At 42.7% G+C, this 17,375-nt stretch overlaps 1 protein-coding gene and 1 pseudogene across 2 annotated transcripts in view; one reads left to right on the top strand and one right to left on the bottom strand.

Annotated features, from left to right (window-relative positions):
- LOC129459399 (small ribosomal subunit protein eS10-like) overlaps positions 1-17,375 on the top strand; it is a 294,302-nt pseudogene that overhangs the window by 207,904 nt on the left and 69,023 nt on the right.
- The window catches only part of LAMA3 (laminin subunit alpha 3), a 270,663-nt gene that overhangs the window by 201,729 nt on the left and 51,559 nt on the right, over positions 1-17,375 (bottom strand). For both annotated transcript variants that reach the window (XM_055235914.2, XM_055235907.2), the window contains exons 3-6: positions 9,779-9,896; positions 8,246-8,364; positions 6,704-6,874; positions 3,970-4,061 (exon numbers count right to left, since the gene is read on the bottom strand). In XM_055235914.2, the coding sequence (XP_055091889.2) occupies positions 3,970-4,061; positions 6,704-6,874; positions 8,246-8,364; positions 9,779-9,896 (500 nt within the window). The remainder of the gene's footprint in view (positions 1-3,969; positions 4,062-6,703; positions 6,875-8,245; positions 8,365-9,778; positions 9,897-17,375) is intronic.

Consider the following 17,375-nt stretch of genomic DNA (forward strand, 5'->3'; position numbering starts at 1 on the left):
GGTGTACATCTGCCTTAACATTCCAAGTTAAAATGAAATTGTTTCCGCCTTGGCTTTGGATTGGAACTCCAAGTTTTGAGCTCCCTCCTTCCGTGCTTGAAAGAGGATTCAAAACCATTGTCCAGCCCTGGTGTGATTCCGTCTTGCGCAGCTGTCTGTGGAGCAGGAGTCGTTCCTCTTTGTCGGCCTTCTCTCTCTCACCGAAGAGCGCGCCACCACCCCCACAGAAGATTCGATGGATGAGCCCTCTGAGGCCTCAGAACTATCTTCTTGGCAACTGCTAGGGGGAGCTGGAGCGAGGCCAAGCAGGGTCTAGTGGCAGTGAGGGTGGGGGCTGGGGAGGGGACTGGGGAGGAGGAGGGGCTGGAGAGGAGGAAGGGGAGGAGAAGGGTTGGAGATGGGAATCCGGCTGCAGCCCGGGCTGCTGCAGAGCGCCAAGCAGGCTGGAGGCCTGAGGAAGTGGGAAGAGCTGCTGGATCTGGAAGGATGGGAGCCACGAGGGAGCCGGGGGCATGAAGGGGTGGGAAGACGGCCTGAAGCCCCAGGAGCTTGAGCCAGGCGAGGCCCAGGGCCTGAGGTAAGGTGGAACCAGCCTGCCGAAAGTTCAGGTTGCCTGGAGCTGGGTAGTGGTTGTTTTCCTAGGGGCGTGCGTCAGGCAGGCGTCGTAGGCTTCTAATTCCGGGCTGGGTTGGTCCAGGAGGCTGGGTTTGCGGGGAAGCACGCGCCTCCCTGTTGGAGGAGGGCACAGACGCGCAGCCTGGCGTTGTTCTCGAGTCCCCAGGCCTCAGAGTCTGGGGCTCCTAGACCCAGAATTCACCCGGGTGCTTCAGCCAGTTACTGGGGCGGGGCGGAGAGGGGCGGGGGCAGGGAGTAGGGGGCGGGGCAGGGAATGGGGAGCGGGGAGGCTTGGAGGGGACTGAGGAGGCAACCACCACTGGGAGCACATGGTTGCCACGTGGTTGGGGAAGGGTGCAGGCGTCCCATCCAGGGCTCCCTGAGTCTTGGCACTCCCGAGCCTGGGATGCCGTGGCTCAGGTGAAGTGGGCTAGTAGCACCAGGATTCTGGAGTTCTTTGTCCAGCCCTTACAACATCTACTGTGATGGCAGCTCTCAGTTTTGGAGCCCCTTTCCGGTCTCACTGTGGTAGATGGAACTTGCCCCACTTTGCAGATGACAATACTGGTGCTCAGAGATAAACTCACTTGACAAAGGCCGTGATTGTAGGCAAAGAGACTAAATCTAAACCAAGATGCTTGACTCTGTAGCTGGTGCTTCCTGAATATCGTGAATATGAAAGAGGCTTTGGGTTTGGGTTGTGGTTGTTTTTTGTGTTTTTTTTTGGCTGGGGGTGTCCCCGCATGCCGCCGTTTGTGCGGCATTGAGCAAACAGCTTTTTTTTTTTTTAATATGAGAAACATGCAGTGTTTGGTTTGAGTCAAATAAAGACCTGAGACTATTAAAACAACAGCAGCAAAACGCCTTGTCTAAGAAGGCTCTTGGCTGTGCCTGTAGGGATTCCATCAACTCTTCTCTAAGGGAAGGTGGTGTGGCATATATTCAGTTTTATTCCCAAGAGAGGGTGTCATCCCTCTCCACACTCAACTGCCTGTTAAAGCACATGGACATAGATCTACCTGGCAGCACAGAACAGCTGGCATCCAAATGGGCTCTTGTTGGAGAGGCAATTTCAGCTCATTGCCAATTAAACATTTGGCATTAGCTAGGCTACAAGATTATTTAGGGAAGACTGCTTCAAGAATACGTAGTCCAACTCCACACATAGGGGAATTAAAATTGAGCATAGCAAAAAAAGGAGCTGGGTACCCATCTGAGTCCCACTGGCACTGCCAAATCACTGCTTTTCCTCTGTTGCAGCCCAGACTGATGGTTAATAATACATCTGCTGTAAATATGTTATTTAAAGATGTCATTGATTAGAGAATTCCCTTCATGGTGACCACTCCACCCCACCCCTAGGGAAAATTGTTATTTGGCACTAGTGTCAACAATCATGTTTTTTCTAAGTAACTTATTACTTTTTAGCTTATGATCATAGTGAAATATGAAACCAAGCAGATTTCCCTTTTTGAGTTGGCTGCTAGGAAGCTCAGAATTAAATCTGAGGTCCTTCTGCTTATCCAGGCAGCAAGGTCAACATGGTACACATGCTTGGTTAAACCCCTCTTCTTGGGTTCTGCCTCATTAGCAAGTAATTTTTCTGATTGTCCAGGCTTGGCTCTACCCATTAAGTTTCTGAATCCCTTTAAATTGTTATAAGATTTCTACCTCATCATGGATGTGGATTTCATCAGCATTTGTTCAAGGTCAGCCTGTTGGCCAGAAGCAAACCAGCAGACAAGGAAAGGCAGGCAGTCATGCTGAAGTGGATTGCTGCCAAACTGAGCCTTTCACCAAGGTTTGGGGAGACCTCCACACATGTGTATTGGGAGAATTAACCACCCAGTGTAGAACTCCTCCAGTTCTGCCAGGGTCTCCAGGGTTCAGTAGCCTTTCTAAGCAGCAAGCTCATGCCCTCTGTGATGGCGTGTACTCCTTTCCCACATGGCAGTATTTTGTTCCAGGCTCAGGGACATTAGCTGGACCTCTTTTCTCCTCTCTCCAACTCAGAACTTATTTGACCTGATTTCTAGTGTCTTAGGGAGATAGGAGATTACAGGGTGGAAATAGATTAACCATTATTAAACAAGTGATTTTCCACTAAAGTTTAATCATTTCGTGTGTAAGCTCTCTCAACAGCACTGCCGGATCCTTGAAGGGGGAACAACAACATTAAGGGTTATGGCTGGTCAAGGAGAAGGGCCCCACAAAGCACATCACAGACCTTGAGAACTAGCAATTCTGCCTGAACACAAAGCTAGACCTAAAGAAGCACAAGCCTGAATCTGACTAAAAGTGCAATACATCTCTGGTAAATGCTGCTCATGAAATATTGTAGACTTTAAGTTAAACATTGAGATAAAATGATTACTATATCTGGCATCTGGTAATTTCCAGCCCTTTAAAGCATCCCTCTTGCAGTGGTAACACAAATGTATTGCTGAACCTCAACATTTAAGACTCGTGCATCTTATTGTATGCAAAATATACTCAAATTAAAAACAAAAAGGGTACATTCATGTTCACAGCAGCATTATTCACAATAGCCAAAATGTGGAAGCACCCCAAGTGTGTATCCACGAATGAGTGAATAAACAGAATGTAGTATATACATATATTATACAAGGAAATACTGTTCAGCTTTGAACAAAAAGAAAATTCTGACACATGCTCAATATGGATGAACCTTGAGGACATTATGCTAAGTGAAATAAGTGATGACAAATTTAATAACCCAGTGTTTGTTGCAAAAGGACAAATACTGTATGATTCCACTTATATAAGGTACCTAGGATAGTCATGATGGTTGCCAGGGGCCAGTGGTAGGAGGAAACAAGGAGTTGTTTAACGGGTATAGAATTTCAATTTTGCAAAATGAAGAGTTCTGGAGATTGGTTGCGCAACAATGTGAACATAGTTACCACTACTGAACTGTCACTTTAAAATGGTTAAAATAGTAAATTTGATGTGTATTTCACCGCAATTTAAAAAACAAGGATTTGAAATGTATACCCTGATCCCATTAAACCAGGAATGACAAGTTTTATTTCTCTTGCCAGCTCTAATCAATTGGCTGCCTGAGGTATGTCTTGGGGGTGATCTCGTGGCTGGGACACAGATTTTCCAGAGTGCTGTGATTGATTAGCCATGTCTGCCAGGGCCCATAGGAGTTACGTGAAAGAAAATGGAGAGTTGGTGGAGAGGAGGCACACATCCCCCACCTATTCATTTATCCTGAATCATTCCTATTGAGGACAGGAACCTAGAAACATTTAATGGGATGCAAACATCCACTGAAATAGTTAGACTTAATCATAGTAAGGCTGAAAAAAATCTGCACAGTGTACTTACAGTTTTTCAGGATTGTTTACATTGCACACTTCAGCATGGCCATTGCAAACACACTGCCCACCAATGCTGATGTCCTTTATGCTGTAATAATACTGCACAACAGAACACAGAACATGCAAGTTTCACTGAATAGTGACAAAAACTTTCTCTTACTAGTCTTTAACCCATATTTGCTGCCTCTGCTTCCCTTTTAAAATTCCGTATTCTTGAGCCCTACATTGGGATGTAACATGTCTTATAAAATAAACACATTCCTCAATAAAATGTAATAACATACTGCTGAATTTGTGCATTTAAAAAAATCAAATGCTTGAAGTTCATGAAGGGAAATTGCCTTAGAAAAGAATCATACTTTATAGCCTATAGGAAAGGGATCAATTACTTCCAAGTTTATTTTTTATGTAAATTAAAATAATTTTTACATTATGTTCTTTACAAATGAATTTTATACATTGAAAATATTTATTTAACAGAACTAAATTTTTATACCAAAAAATGTTGCACTTGCTTGTGCAAAATACTATCCCAGGTTCCGGGAAGGGAGATAATATTTACAGAGATGGATCCAATACATCCCTGAGACTGGAGGGGCCACCAGTATTTGCTGAAGCCTTCCTAGCACAGGGTCAAAAAGGCTAGAGTCAAAGTTTCAAGCTCCGGAAAGGCCAGACAGAGCCAGCTCAGATCCAGCTGAGGATTGGCCCCTAAACCAGGCCACAAATATGTGTATACCCTCTTATTGACAAGGCCCCTCTCCAATATGTTGGAGGCCTCTGCAGTGCTGACAATAGGCAGCTCCTCCTGCCAGCTCCCTCTGCCAGCAACCTTCCTTCTCAGACTTGGCAGGAGACTGCCCAGGATTTGGGAGGAATGTGAGGACTGTAGAACAATCTTTCTCATTGAGGCCATGCTGCCAGTGAGAAGAATATCTGTCAGCGAGAAGTCTTTGAATTCACAAGGACAAGAGGGTTTTTGTCCCTTTATTGTTGTTGTTGTTGTTGACTGTGGTTGCCTTAAAGAGCCCTATTGATTTAATGTTGGTGTTCTGTTCTGGTTCCCTAATTAAAACCTGTTAAAGTGTCAATGCTTCCTGGAAACATCTTAGTCTGAAGGCATTAACAGCCCCCCTTGTTAATACAGATAAAGTCAGTATTACCAGGGCTTTCTGTGACAAATTAACACCCAGGGGCTTTCCTGCTGGCCACTGTAAAAGTTCCCCTCCACACATATTAAGGGCAGCAGCAGCAAGAGAAGCCCCCAGTCAGCCTTCACCCAGCAGCACAGGTGATCTGTGTCATAAGGTAGCTGGTATCATATTCCTCCATGAAAGAAGCAACCTAAACTTGGGGGGTTAAGATTATGTATTATTAAGATTATGTATGGTACACTCCATAAAACAATTATTTAATGGAGAGGCCTGTATTCATCTAAGTGAAAAGTTATATACATAGATACATATGACTGCAAATCTTGCAACCCCCAAAAAGACAATTTAAGAAAAAAAAAATGGTAGGGTACATTTGTGGCAGTGCTCCAGGGCACATGGAGGAACAGAAACACAGCCCGGCTATAGTTTATGAGAAAATCCAGCCCTGCCCCTCCCTTGTAAATATCCATCCTCAGATTCAACACAGTCCCCAACTACACAGAAGCTCAGAGGCAGCTGAGGAGAGCAAAAAATACAAAAGATAAGCCACCTACACCCAAGATGCCTGCCTTTCTGGAAAATGCTCAAAACTGTGGCAATACTTACACTTTTCCCTCCCTTCCTTTCCCAGCTCTCTGATGTTACCTATATAAAAAGCCAACCACTATAAGGTGCACTGGGCATCTTCCATTCACCCTCCAGATCTGCTCTCCACCTTCTCCACCCTGTCCTGTGCCCAGGAGCTGAACTTTATGGTTGCAACCAATGGACTGTCTTTCTCTCTGGCTTCTTGTTTGGTTTGGCCAGTGGAAGGCACCAGCAGATCAGAGAGTGGAAGAAGAGTGAGCTCAATGTATTTATTCTGTGGGCTCCCTCTGTGCCCAGGAGATAAGTGTACTGCCCTGACACCTGAGAGTGAGAGATGTTCATGATGTACCTCCAACACAGGAGAGGGTACTAGTGCTCACCAATACCTATGTGCCTCCATTTCAGCTAGATGACATCACCCAGCCTCCTTGCATCTAAGTGAGATTATAATATGACCAGTTCTTGCCCATAGAAGTAACCTCTGATGAGAAGCAGGTAGATTTTTCTCTATACTCTCTCTTCCCTCATCTGATGACCAAGATGTAGGGGATCCAGAGGAGGACTCTGAGGTCCTACAAAATGGCTGCACCTCTGGATAGAAAGAACCTGCTTACCTGAATTACTGTGTGGAGCCAATCCTACCTGCTGACCCATGTTAAACTGTAATAGGAGCAAGAAACAAAGCTTTATTTTGTTAAGCCACTGAGATTTGGGGATTGTTGGCTGTAGTATTAATTATCCCATCCAGACTAGTACTAGGCTGACTATAATCGTTTGCCTTTCATCTTCTTTGAATATAATGATTTTTCTTCAAACAGTCATTTTTATAAGTCATTAGATATAAACTCCTAATTATATCTAGTATTTCAGAAAAGAACAACTCCCACACCTACATCATTACAGGCTATAAAGGTTACTTAAAAGAGTTCAAGGCAATTAATTTGGTAAGCCAAAAAAATGAATAAATAAAGTAACAAAACAAATGCTGTGACTACTCACCCGCCGAGTGACAGTTGGATCTCGCTGGGCTTTGGAGATGAGGTGTCCAAGAAGCGTATTGGTTCGAAGAAAACGCAAGCGGATGTTTGTTGCCTTGGTAAACTCCCTCAGGGTGTGAGAGAAAGTAAAATTTTTTGCACCTGGACGACCGTTTATCAAGGACACCACAACCTAAAACGACCACACACACATAAAGGCGGAAAAAGTTCCTTTTATCAAAATTTAGCAGCAAGTAAGTAAAAATAACTCACATGCCCCAAGGCACTTGGTTTCTTTGAGCCATTTGATATTCATAGGGGGTCTTGGGTCTTGTTTATGTCTAAAAACATCATTGCTAGTCCCATCTTCCCTCACACTTCCTGGTTCCAAGGTCTGGCAATACGTCTTTGAAATCTGGGCTCTCGGGAGATGTTATCATTATGTTTTCAAAGCCTTTGTTCTATCAGTGTAGTTGTGGGACTGTAACACTATGAAATGTTGAAAACATAATGTTAAAATCTGTAAATATAAGGACACAACTTTGTTAAGCTACATCAAAGAAACAAAGCTAAAGTAACCCAAAAATCTACATGAGGTTGAAAAAAGGAAATCTCTAGATATAAAGTTTGACAGTAATGGGGCTAAAAAAAAAAAAAAAAAAAAAAAAACTGTAAAAAACTGTGTAAACCCTCCATTTTGTTTTAAAGCCCAAAGTGATGAAGCCCAAGTGTCAACCATTGGAAATATGAACCACTCATGAGCTGTCAGAAGATACCGCATACACATGCTCAAGTAAGATCTCTCTACTTAAAGAGAGGGAGGCTGACACCTTTGATGGAAGTTTATTTGAAACTCAGTTCATATTCATTATGGCCTCACAATTTCCATGGAAATCTTCTCTGATTGTTTCACCTTTGTTTGCCCATCTCCCTTAACAATAGCTAACCTGACTTTACAAGGGCCAAATGCAACCCCAGAGGGACAGCAATTTTTTCTCTCCAACAGATTATACCCATTCTACCAAAAGGGAGCAGGGATCAGGTAGGATCGGCTCCATGCAGTCATTCAGGGAAGCAGGCTCTTTCTATCTAGAGGTGCAGCCATTCTGTAGAACCTGAGTCCTCCTCTGGATCCCCTACATCTGGTCATCAGATGAGGGAAGAGAGAGTATAGAGAAAATCTACCTGCTGCCACCTGTCCCTCCTCTCCTCACTCTTACGGGGGATCATGGGATCATGGGTGAAGAGGTAAGGGGTCATCATTTCAGTTAACAGCAACCCACTCTCTAAATACATCACCAGAAAGGACAGTTCCAAGACTTGTGGGCCTTGAATCAAGAATCCTGACTTTCTGGGGACAACTGAAATCCCCCAACAGAATTTCCAACACAGTTCATTCTGGGAGCCCTCAATGTGATTCCTTTACTGTTCAGTCCCAAGCCCTGTTTCCATCTTGATCTATGTTAGATGTCCTTGAAAGTGCAAGTTTTGCAATTATGAAAAATTGGATATCCTCAAGGTCATTTCTGAGTCTTATCTGTCCCAGTCTTCCAAATCTACTTACCTCACCATTTTCCAAAGGTACAATACGGGAATATTCAGTAACACAAAGTACATCATCGTCCTGGGTGACAGCCATATTTGCCTCCCGCCCAAATTCTTTTAAACAGTCTACTTTAGAATCTAGAAGGAAAATATTTTAATATTATAAAACAAAATATTATCATTTTGTTGCAAATCTCTTAAGAAGCCTTATGTTTCCTTAAGAAAATACACAAAGAAAGAAAGAATAGAAAGGCATTTAAAACTTTTAGAGAAAAGCTGATAATGGAGTTTTTAATTCATGAAAGAAAATACCAAGCCATTTCAGGCCAGTTGACTTTCAGTGGCAATGCTTGGAGTGCAGTGCTAACTCCACACTCCTACTTAGGCAAGTTTATCTTCTAAGGAAACCTAGTGGAAAACCCAATGCCTTTATAAACAAAATTCTTGTCCACCTCTGTTCATCATAGGGTTCAGAAACCCTGACATTCTTCATTAGTAAAGATAACAGAGTCGAGGTAAGTAAAGCACAGCACAGGATCTATAAAGATGGAACTTAGTTTCTAATTCTGCATAAAAGGAAAAAGATTGGAGATGACAGTTACTAGAGTCATCTCATCGATTTACAGCTTCTACCATCTTACAGGTATTCCCAAATAGTGCCAAGAACTGTTATCATAAAAGGAGTTTCTACTTCATTTCTGCATGTGGCATCCTTGGAATTATTGAACACATGCTTGAGAAATGGGGATATTCTTTTTTTTTTTTTTTTGAGATGGAGTCTCACTCTGTCACCCAGGCTGGAGTGCAGTGGCACAATCTTGGCTCACTGCAACCTCCGCTTCCTGGATTAAAGCAATTCTCCCACCTCATCCTCCCGAGTAGCTGGGAGGTGCATACCACCACACCTTGCTTATTTTTGTATTTTTAGTAGAGACAGGGTTTCACCATGTTGGCCAGGCTGGTCTCGAACTCCTGACCTCAAGTGATCCGCCTGCCTTGGCTTCCCAAAGTGCTGGGATTACAAGCATGAGCCACTGCACTCAGCCAATGTTCTGAGAGTAATTTAGAGGTTAAAAGTGACCAGTCCCTAACTAGTCATACTGAGAGATTAATTTTCTTTTCTTTTTTCTTTTTTTTTTTTGAGATGGAGTCTCATTCTGTTGTCCAGGCTAGAGTGCAGTGGTATAATCTTGGCTCACTGCAACCTCTGCTTCCTGGGTTCAAGTGATACTCTGACCTCAGCCGCCCAAGTAGCTGGGATAACAGGCATGTGCCACCATGCCTGGCTAATTTTTGTATTTTTTGTAGAGACATGGTTTCGCCATGTTGGCCAGGCTGGTCTCAAACTCCTGATCTCAGGTAATCCACCCACCTTGGCCTCCCAAAATGCTGGGATTATGGCGGGGGTGGGGAGGGGTGGGGAGGGGCGGGGGGGCGGTGCGGGTGGTGAGCCACCGCACCCAGCTGAGATTAATTTTCTAATTAAATCCATAGTCTTGATCTGTTCCAAGTAATTAAAGCCACGCATAACATGGTAGGCAATATAACTTACGAGCAAAATATTGCCATGGTGAGTAGGTGCTTCCAAAGTCTACAGATCTTTCCAAGACCCAAAGATCAGGGCGAGGAGAATTTGCAAATTTGATTAAAATATAGGCCACATGGAAGAGCTGATAAAACAAAAGAGATACAGTTATTAAAGTCATCTCATCGATTCACATCTTCTACCATCTCTATATGATGCTGATTCCCAAGGCAACACATCCCACCACAATCCCTTGCCCAAGATCCTGATCCTGATTCCTAACTGTCTATTGGACATCTCTACCCAGCTGCAGCCTCTCAAGCTGATCAAATTCAAAACGAAAATCATTATCTTTCTTTCTCCACCAAATATACACATTGATCATCATCTTTGTCACACCTTAACCAATATGCCATTCCATTTCAATCAGTCTATAGTGCATCTTAAAGTCTATGCATTCAGAAAAGTCTGATGGCAAGCAAGTCATCAGGTGCTAAGCCCTCCTAGGGCCAAGAACCAAGAGAACAGCCCAGACAGTGTTTCCCAGCAGTGTCCTAACTCTGGTTCCAGGTTTTGGAGAGATCACAGCTGCCAGAGCTGAACCCAAGCAGTTGTCTGATGGAGTGGTAGCACTCCTTCCCTGTGGATCTCCTCTGGTCTCATCTTTTCCTGATTGTTCTCCCTCTTATCGGCTTTCTCGTTCACCCTCATCACTCTTTTGCCCATGGCCAGGATGATGCAAAAGTATGGAAGAGATGAAGTGGGGCTTCGGTCCTGCTTTCTTCACCTCCCACTCTTCAACTCCATGGTGTCTCCTGTGTGGACCCCAGGAGCCTTTGCAGTTTATTCCCATTCCTTCCCCCAAAACTTTTCTGGCTTGAATTTTGAACCCTGAGGTCCTATTTCCCAAAGAGCCTGGTATGACATTGAACATGGTGTTAAGCAAATCTGTGTTAATGTGTTAATGAGTGAGGATTATCCCCACCCCCCACCAGGCTCCCTGACCCCCAGGCAACAGATTTCACGGTGACTCTGAGGAGCACTGCCCTCCAGCCCAAGAACGCCCTTTGAATCACAGGCTCCTCTAGTTGGGGAGGAGGAAGTGCTCAGACCCTGTGGGTTACTTTTCTTTCCCAGGGAAAAAAAAAAAAAAAAAGGAGTTTCATCTTAATACTTTTCACAAACAGTAGTATGGTAAGAGTTTTTTGTTTTTTTTTTAAGTCTGAGAACTGCCAGCTAATGTAAACATTCGAAACCCCAAAACAGAAGCCAAAATATCTAGGGCAATAAGACTCAAATTTTTTGGTCTCAGGACCCCCTTTATATTTTTTAAAATTATTGAAGACCTAAAAAAGCTTTTGTTTGTGTGAGTTCTATCTATTGATGTGCACCATATTAAAAATTAAAGTTAAAAAGCTTTAAGATATATATACTATTAATTCATTTAATATAAACATTTTACATGTTAGCATAAATATATTTTTATTAAAAATTACAATATTTTCTAAAACATGAAATTTTTGGTGAGAGCAGTGGCATTGCTTTACATTTTTGTGAAGCTCGCTAAGTGTTGGGCTTAATAGGAGAAAGCTGGATTCCCACACCTGCTTCTTCATTCACTCTGATGTGATATGTTGTTTGGCTGAAGTATTTGAAGATCTGGCCTCACATAGATCTGTAATGGAGGAAGGAGGACCCCGGCCTTGTAGAACTCTCAAAAGGTCTTGGGGACCCTCACAGGCTCTCATCCATACTTTGAGAACCACTCCTCTCAGGCACAGAGATTTATCCTTTGCTCAAAGAAGCCCCTTTGCTTATCTCTGAGGAAGGAAGAATTGTCACACTGATTACCTAAGCTCAGCCAGTTCTGTCCCTATCAAACACTTGCTCTTTGATCTTGAAAAAAGTGCTTATTTGGGCTCAGATTAACACTCCCAAGTTGTCCACCAACACATGGAAAAAGTGATCCAACCTCATAAAAACTAATTAAGCATTATAAGCTACTCTGAAAATCATAAAGCAATACTGTAAAGGTAGGTGTAACAATTTCCAAAGACACATCCCATTATTACGTAGTGAAGGAATTCATAGGAAATCCAAGAATTCGTGTTTGGAAAATCAGAGCAAATATATTTCGCTAAAAACTCTTTGCACATCTCTCTCAGACCACATGAAAATAAGGCCACTGTTAATTATGTGAGTTCGATAGACTACAAATGAAACTTTTTTGAATATAGTAATCATTCAAAGCGTTCTTAATCCCTTCCACTAAACTCCTACAATCAGCGCACATAGCCCTCTAAAAAACTATTTATCTAATAGGTCATGATTTAATGAATACTGTCTTTCCACATACCATGTTAAGCACTTCACAAACATTCTCTCATTTAGACCTCATAATAAGAAGCGGAGTTTTATTAACCCCACTTTAAAGATGAGGAAAGTTTGGCCTAGAGAGGTTAAGTAACAAGCCCACACCTTGCAGGTATAAAAACACTCAGTATAAGTGTATTCCACCCACTGAGCGTTTGCTATGTCACGGGACCTAATAGGTACTGAATATTTGACCTGTTTCATCTTGGGGGGAAGAAGTCGTCAGAGAAGTGCCAAACATCATTATTTCCCAATATGCTAAAATTCTATTCTAGAGAGCCCTGGGGTGGGGAGCTATGTTATGATATATCTCAAGTGTTAATTGAGGGCATTGGTTTTCTTAAGTTGTACTTTCTGCTACTACAAAGCTATATGAACGAAGTAGCTTCAGTGGCTCAGAAGGGAGCCTCTCTGTTTAGTTGCATCTTGTTTCTAGGTAACGTTTGTTTTTTTTTGTTTTTGTTTTTTTTTTTTTGAGACAGAGTCTTGCTCTGTCGCCCAGGCTGGAGTGCAGTGGCACGATCTTGGCTCACTGCAAGCTCCGCCTCCCAGGTTCACGCCATTCTCCTGCCTCAGCCTCCTGAATAGCTGGGACCACAGGCGCCCGCCACCACGCCCAGCTAATTTTTTTGTATTTTTAGTAGAGACAGCGTTTCACCGTGTTAGCCAGGATAGTCTCGATCTCCTGACCTAGTGATCTGCTTGCCTCAGCCTCCCAAAGTGCTGGGATTACAGGAATGAGCCACCACGCCTGGCCTGATTCTTTTGAAGCATTGTGACACTTAAAAATCCCAACTCTAGCAGCAACTGATGTGCCCCTCTGCCTGTTACAGTATCCTGCCACCCAAGCCTAACTTAGTAAGTCCACTGATGGCACCAACTCATCTTCCAGCACTAATTAGCTAAAACCTGCCACTTTTCAATATTTCCCTCCCGTTTTTGTCTTACGAATTATTTCTGAGGTTCCCCAATGTATGTTTATGTGCTCTGAATATTGGTAGGGTGCATCTCTTTGGTTCGGATCCCATTTGCACCAAGCGACTATATGTGTTATCACCACCCCTGCTGTGTAACGTGCCCTGGAATCTTGCCAAGGTCTCCAGCTCTGCAGCAAGTCTCCTCTGACACTTGCAGATTCAAAATGTCATAGTGAGGCAGAGTGAGTGGTCTCCTAAGTATGTTCACAGCCCGGTTCAGGCATGTTAAGCCAACAGGTAGGGATTTATTCTGTTTTGCTTGGTAATTTTAAATTATATGCTTGTTGAATCACTCCTTCTGCTACATTCCTTTTTTACTCTCAGTACTTATGTTTACTCTTTGGCCACTGAAAATACTTCAAAGCACACATGAGTGATGCTAGAGATTTGCTGATATAAACAAGGACCCTCTGTGAGACTAGAAAGCACCAAGCTATGGAGCCACTGTAGGTAGAAAGGCAAAGTTGTGCATTTTCAAAGAGATCATATTTGGGGGTCAGAGATAAGGGGAGAAATGATGGAGGGGGACTGAGTTGTAATCTCTCCACGTGCTTTTGTAATAAGCTAAAGATAGCTTGAAGTGTGTTGGTGATTGTTCAGGTAGAGAAACAAAGTAGTCTTTTAAATACTGTTTTAATAAAGCAGATAATGATCATAAAAGGGGGAGTGTGAGGCACTTCAACTTCAAAAGACTTCAAGGTGAGTAGGGAAGACAAGAGGGTGTCCTCTGATCCTTGTTTCTCGCCCCAGTGCTGCATGCTCTGAAGCCTCTGAAATTACAGCTTGGTACAGCCTGTCCTCTATTCATTTCAGGGCCTTCCTGGACTGACTGCATGTAATAGGTGTTCAATACATGCTATGAATGAATAAATGAGTGGATGGATGGATGGATAGTAAAGCTGTGTAGCTACTACTGAGTTCAAGGGGCAGGTACCAGTTGGCAAACACAGAGACAGAGCTGAACCCCGAAGTGGTCCTACCCTGGTGTCTAAGCTAAGTTGTAGTAGAATCAACTCCCCTGGGGGGAAAATCTCTGCCCTGTCACCCACTGGCTATGTGACTCCAAGAACATCACTTACCTACTCTGAGATTTCATTTATTTGCTCATAAAATGATCAAAAAAGATATTTTTTAAGAAAATAAGGAAGAATAATATCTACTTCATACAAATTTGATATTCTCCTTCTAAAAGGGCACCTGTCATGCACTGCGGTACATGTTTTCATCTGTCATTCCCACTAGGCTGCGCCATCTTTGTGTCTTTATCACTCCTGTATCCTCAGAAAAGAGGCTTAATACATGTCGTTGAATTGAAATTAAACTAACAGATGGGATTGTGAAAGTGCAAAATATTGTGCAAGTACACTTAAAGTCACATCCAAAATAAGCTTCCTACTCAACTAAATAGTACTCCCTGTGCCAGAAAACTCTTAAGTTTATAATAAAAGTGAGATCAGTCAATAGCTTTATAATTTAATAAACATACTATTCCACAAGGTAGCATTTCATAATTTACTTCTCCCAACTTTTTATTTTGCATAATTTGTAAACCTACAGGACAGCTCAAAGAACAATACAATGAATACTCCTATGCTTTCCACCTAGATTCACCAACTGTTAACAATGTACCATATTTTTTTGTTCTCTGCACACACACACATACACAGATTTTTGATTCTTTGAAAGGAAGTTACAGACATCATAATACTTTCCTCCTAAATACTTCAGCATGTTATCTTCCAAGAACATGGATATTTCTTCTACATAAATTCAACATTTTCATCTGTAAGAAATTTTACCATATATTCAAAATTGTATTTAATACATTGTCCATATTCAAATTTCCCTGATCCTCTCAGTAATCCCCATTGTATTATTTTCCCATTTCAGGATTTAATCAAGGACTACATATGGCAGTGAGTTGTCAGGTCTCTTTTGTCCCCTTTAATCCACAGCAGTCCCCCAACATGTTTTGTCCTTCCTGACACTGAGATTTTGAACAGTCCAAAATGTCCCACAGTCTGTTCTAAGTCTTAACGTTCCATCATAGAATCAGTCACAGAATCACAGAACCTCCCACAGTCTGAATTTGTCTGCTTATTTTATCATAATTTGACTCAGATAGAGCATTCTTTTTTGTTTGTTTGTTTGTTTTGAGTCAGAGTTTCACTCTGTCGCCCAGGCTGGAGTGCAATGGCACGATCTCGGCTCACTGCAACTTCCATCTCCTGGTTTCAAGTGATCCTTGTGCCTCAGCCTCCCTAGTAGCTGGGATTACAGGTGTGCACCATCATGCCCAGCTAATTTTTGTATTTTTAGTAGAGATGGGGTTTCTCCACGTTGGCCAGGCTGGTCTCAAACTCCTGACCTCAAGTGATCTGCCTGCCTCAGCCTCCCAAAGTGCTGTCAGGTGGGGCATTCTTGGCCAGATCACTAGCTGGGTGGCACTTCCTTCTCATGATGTCACCAAGAGGCACGTGAAGCCAAGCTGTCCTATTATTGATAATGCTAAGTTTCATCACTTGCTTAAAAAGATGTCCATCATATTTCCCCATCGTAAGTTACCTTTTTTACATTTGTAATTAATAAGTAACCTGGGGGAGACACTTTGACACATTTATTTTTATTAACTAAATTATAAATGCCCCTACTACCCATGTACAAAATACAAATACAAATTATGAAAAAATAAGTCACTAAATATAGAACCAAGCAATTACATTTACTTTGTGGTTGGTGTCCATTTGAAAAACTTACCAACTGAGCCAATTTTATAGAGTTTTTTTAATTGAAAAGAAACGATGGCGATTAAAATTCAACTGCAGTTTAGTAACCTGGTTTGACTTTTTTTTACAAAATGAAGTACAATCCTCACAAAACAACCAAGGCCAGGGATGAAAATACAACCCAGCCAGTCTGAAAAGGGATCCTTTTAATCCTGGCCCAAAGAGTCCATCTGCCAATAGTTCAGCAAGAACACTTCTTTCTTTTGGGTTTATCATCACCCTGTGCTGAAAAACTCAGGCCCTGGCACTATCAGAAAGAGTATGCTTGGCTTTGGGAGGCCAAGGCGGGTGGATCACAAGGTCAGGAGATCGAGACCCTCCTGGCTAACACAGTGAAACCCCATCTCTACTAAAACAATACAAAAAAGTTAGCCAGGCATGGTGGCAGGCGCCTGTAGCCCCAGCTACTCGGGAGGCTGAGGCAGGAGAATGGCGTGAACCTGGGAGGTGGAGCTTGCAGTGAACCAAGATCGCGCCACTGCACTCCAGCCTGGGTGACAGAGTGAGACACTGTCTCAAAAAAAAAAAAAAGTGTGCTTGGTTTAGGTCTAAAGAGGACTCTCAGCTCCTCTTACTGGTTCCCAGAAGTACCTGCTCACCCAGAGGAGGGAAGGTGGATCACTCCAGAAACTTAGAGGAAGGGGCTCAAGAGGTCCCTAAGTCCCCTCCCACGCTAGCATCTCATTCTGAGGGGAACTCACTGCATTGCTGACGAGTTCTGGCCATTACAGGTTTCCTCCATGTTTGTCAAAAACTTTCTCTCATCAGCCCTCCTTCCCCTATGGAGTAGCACAGATGTCTACTCTCCATCCCACGTGGCAGCCTGCCCAGAATTGAAATGCCCAAGCCCTGTCTCCCTAGGTTATCGAGATTCAAGTCAGCAGGAGGCAAAGATGAGGGTGGAAACTGGAAAGGAGAAGAGAGAGTGGCTCACTTTCTAATATAAAAGAACCACAGGAGCCTGAGAAATAAAATCCCTACACCAAAACTCAGTCTAAAGATTTGGGTCACCACAACAACTTGGAAAACGACAATCTTAATGAAAGATTTCAGGAAAAAAAATGGTAAGACAAAGGGGAAGTTGTTAGGTATGACATGTAAATTTTATACTGATAAACTTTGAACTCTAGGGGAGGAAAGAGAAGGATTGATGACATATGGCATAATTTTCAGTCCTAGTGGTCTTTAATCATTACTCCCTAAATAGACTTAAAGTGCAGAACTTGAGACCAAACTGTTACTCAAGAGCATTTTATCCACAACTAACAATTTACAAATAGATTTGGTGGTGACTGTAAATAAACTGAGGTCCGCCGGAACCCAACAGCTCTGAGCTCAATTTCATAACTGAGTCTTGTTGTTTATCCTACTCTCTGTAATGACTTTCAACTGTCATGGATTTGTTTTGTCTGGGACCTGGTTCTCCTTGTAAAACTCACTTTTTCTCATTCACACTTTTTTGCTGAACTGATGAGTAGCCTAAGAATG

The sequence above is a fragment of the Symphalangus syndactylus genome, chromosome 1 (genome assembly GCF_028878055.3).
Source record: "Symphalangus syndactylus isolate Jambi chromosome 1, NHGRI_mSymSyn1-v2.1_pri, whole genome shotgun sequence".
In the NCBI taxonomy this organism is placed as follows: domain Eukaryota; kingdom Metazoa; phylum Chordata; class Mammalia; order Primates; family Hylobatidae; genus Symphalangus; species Symphalangus syndactylus.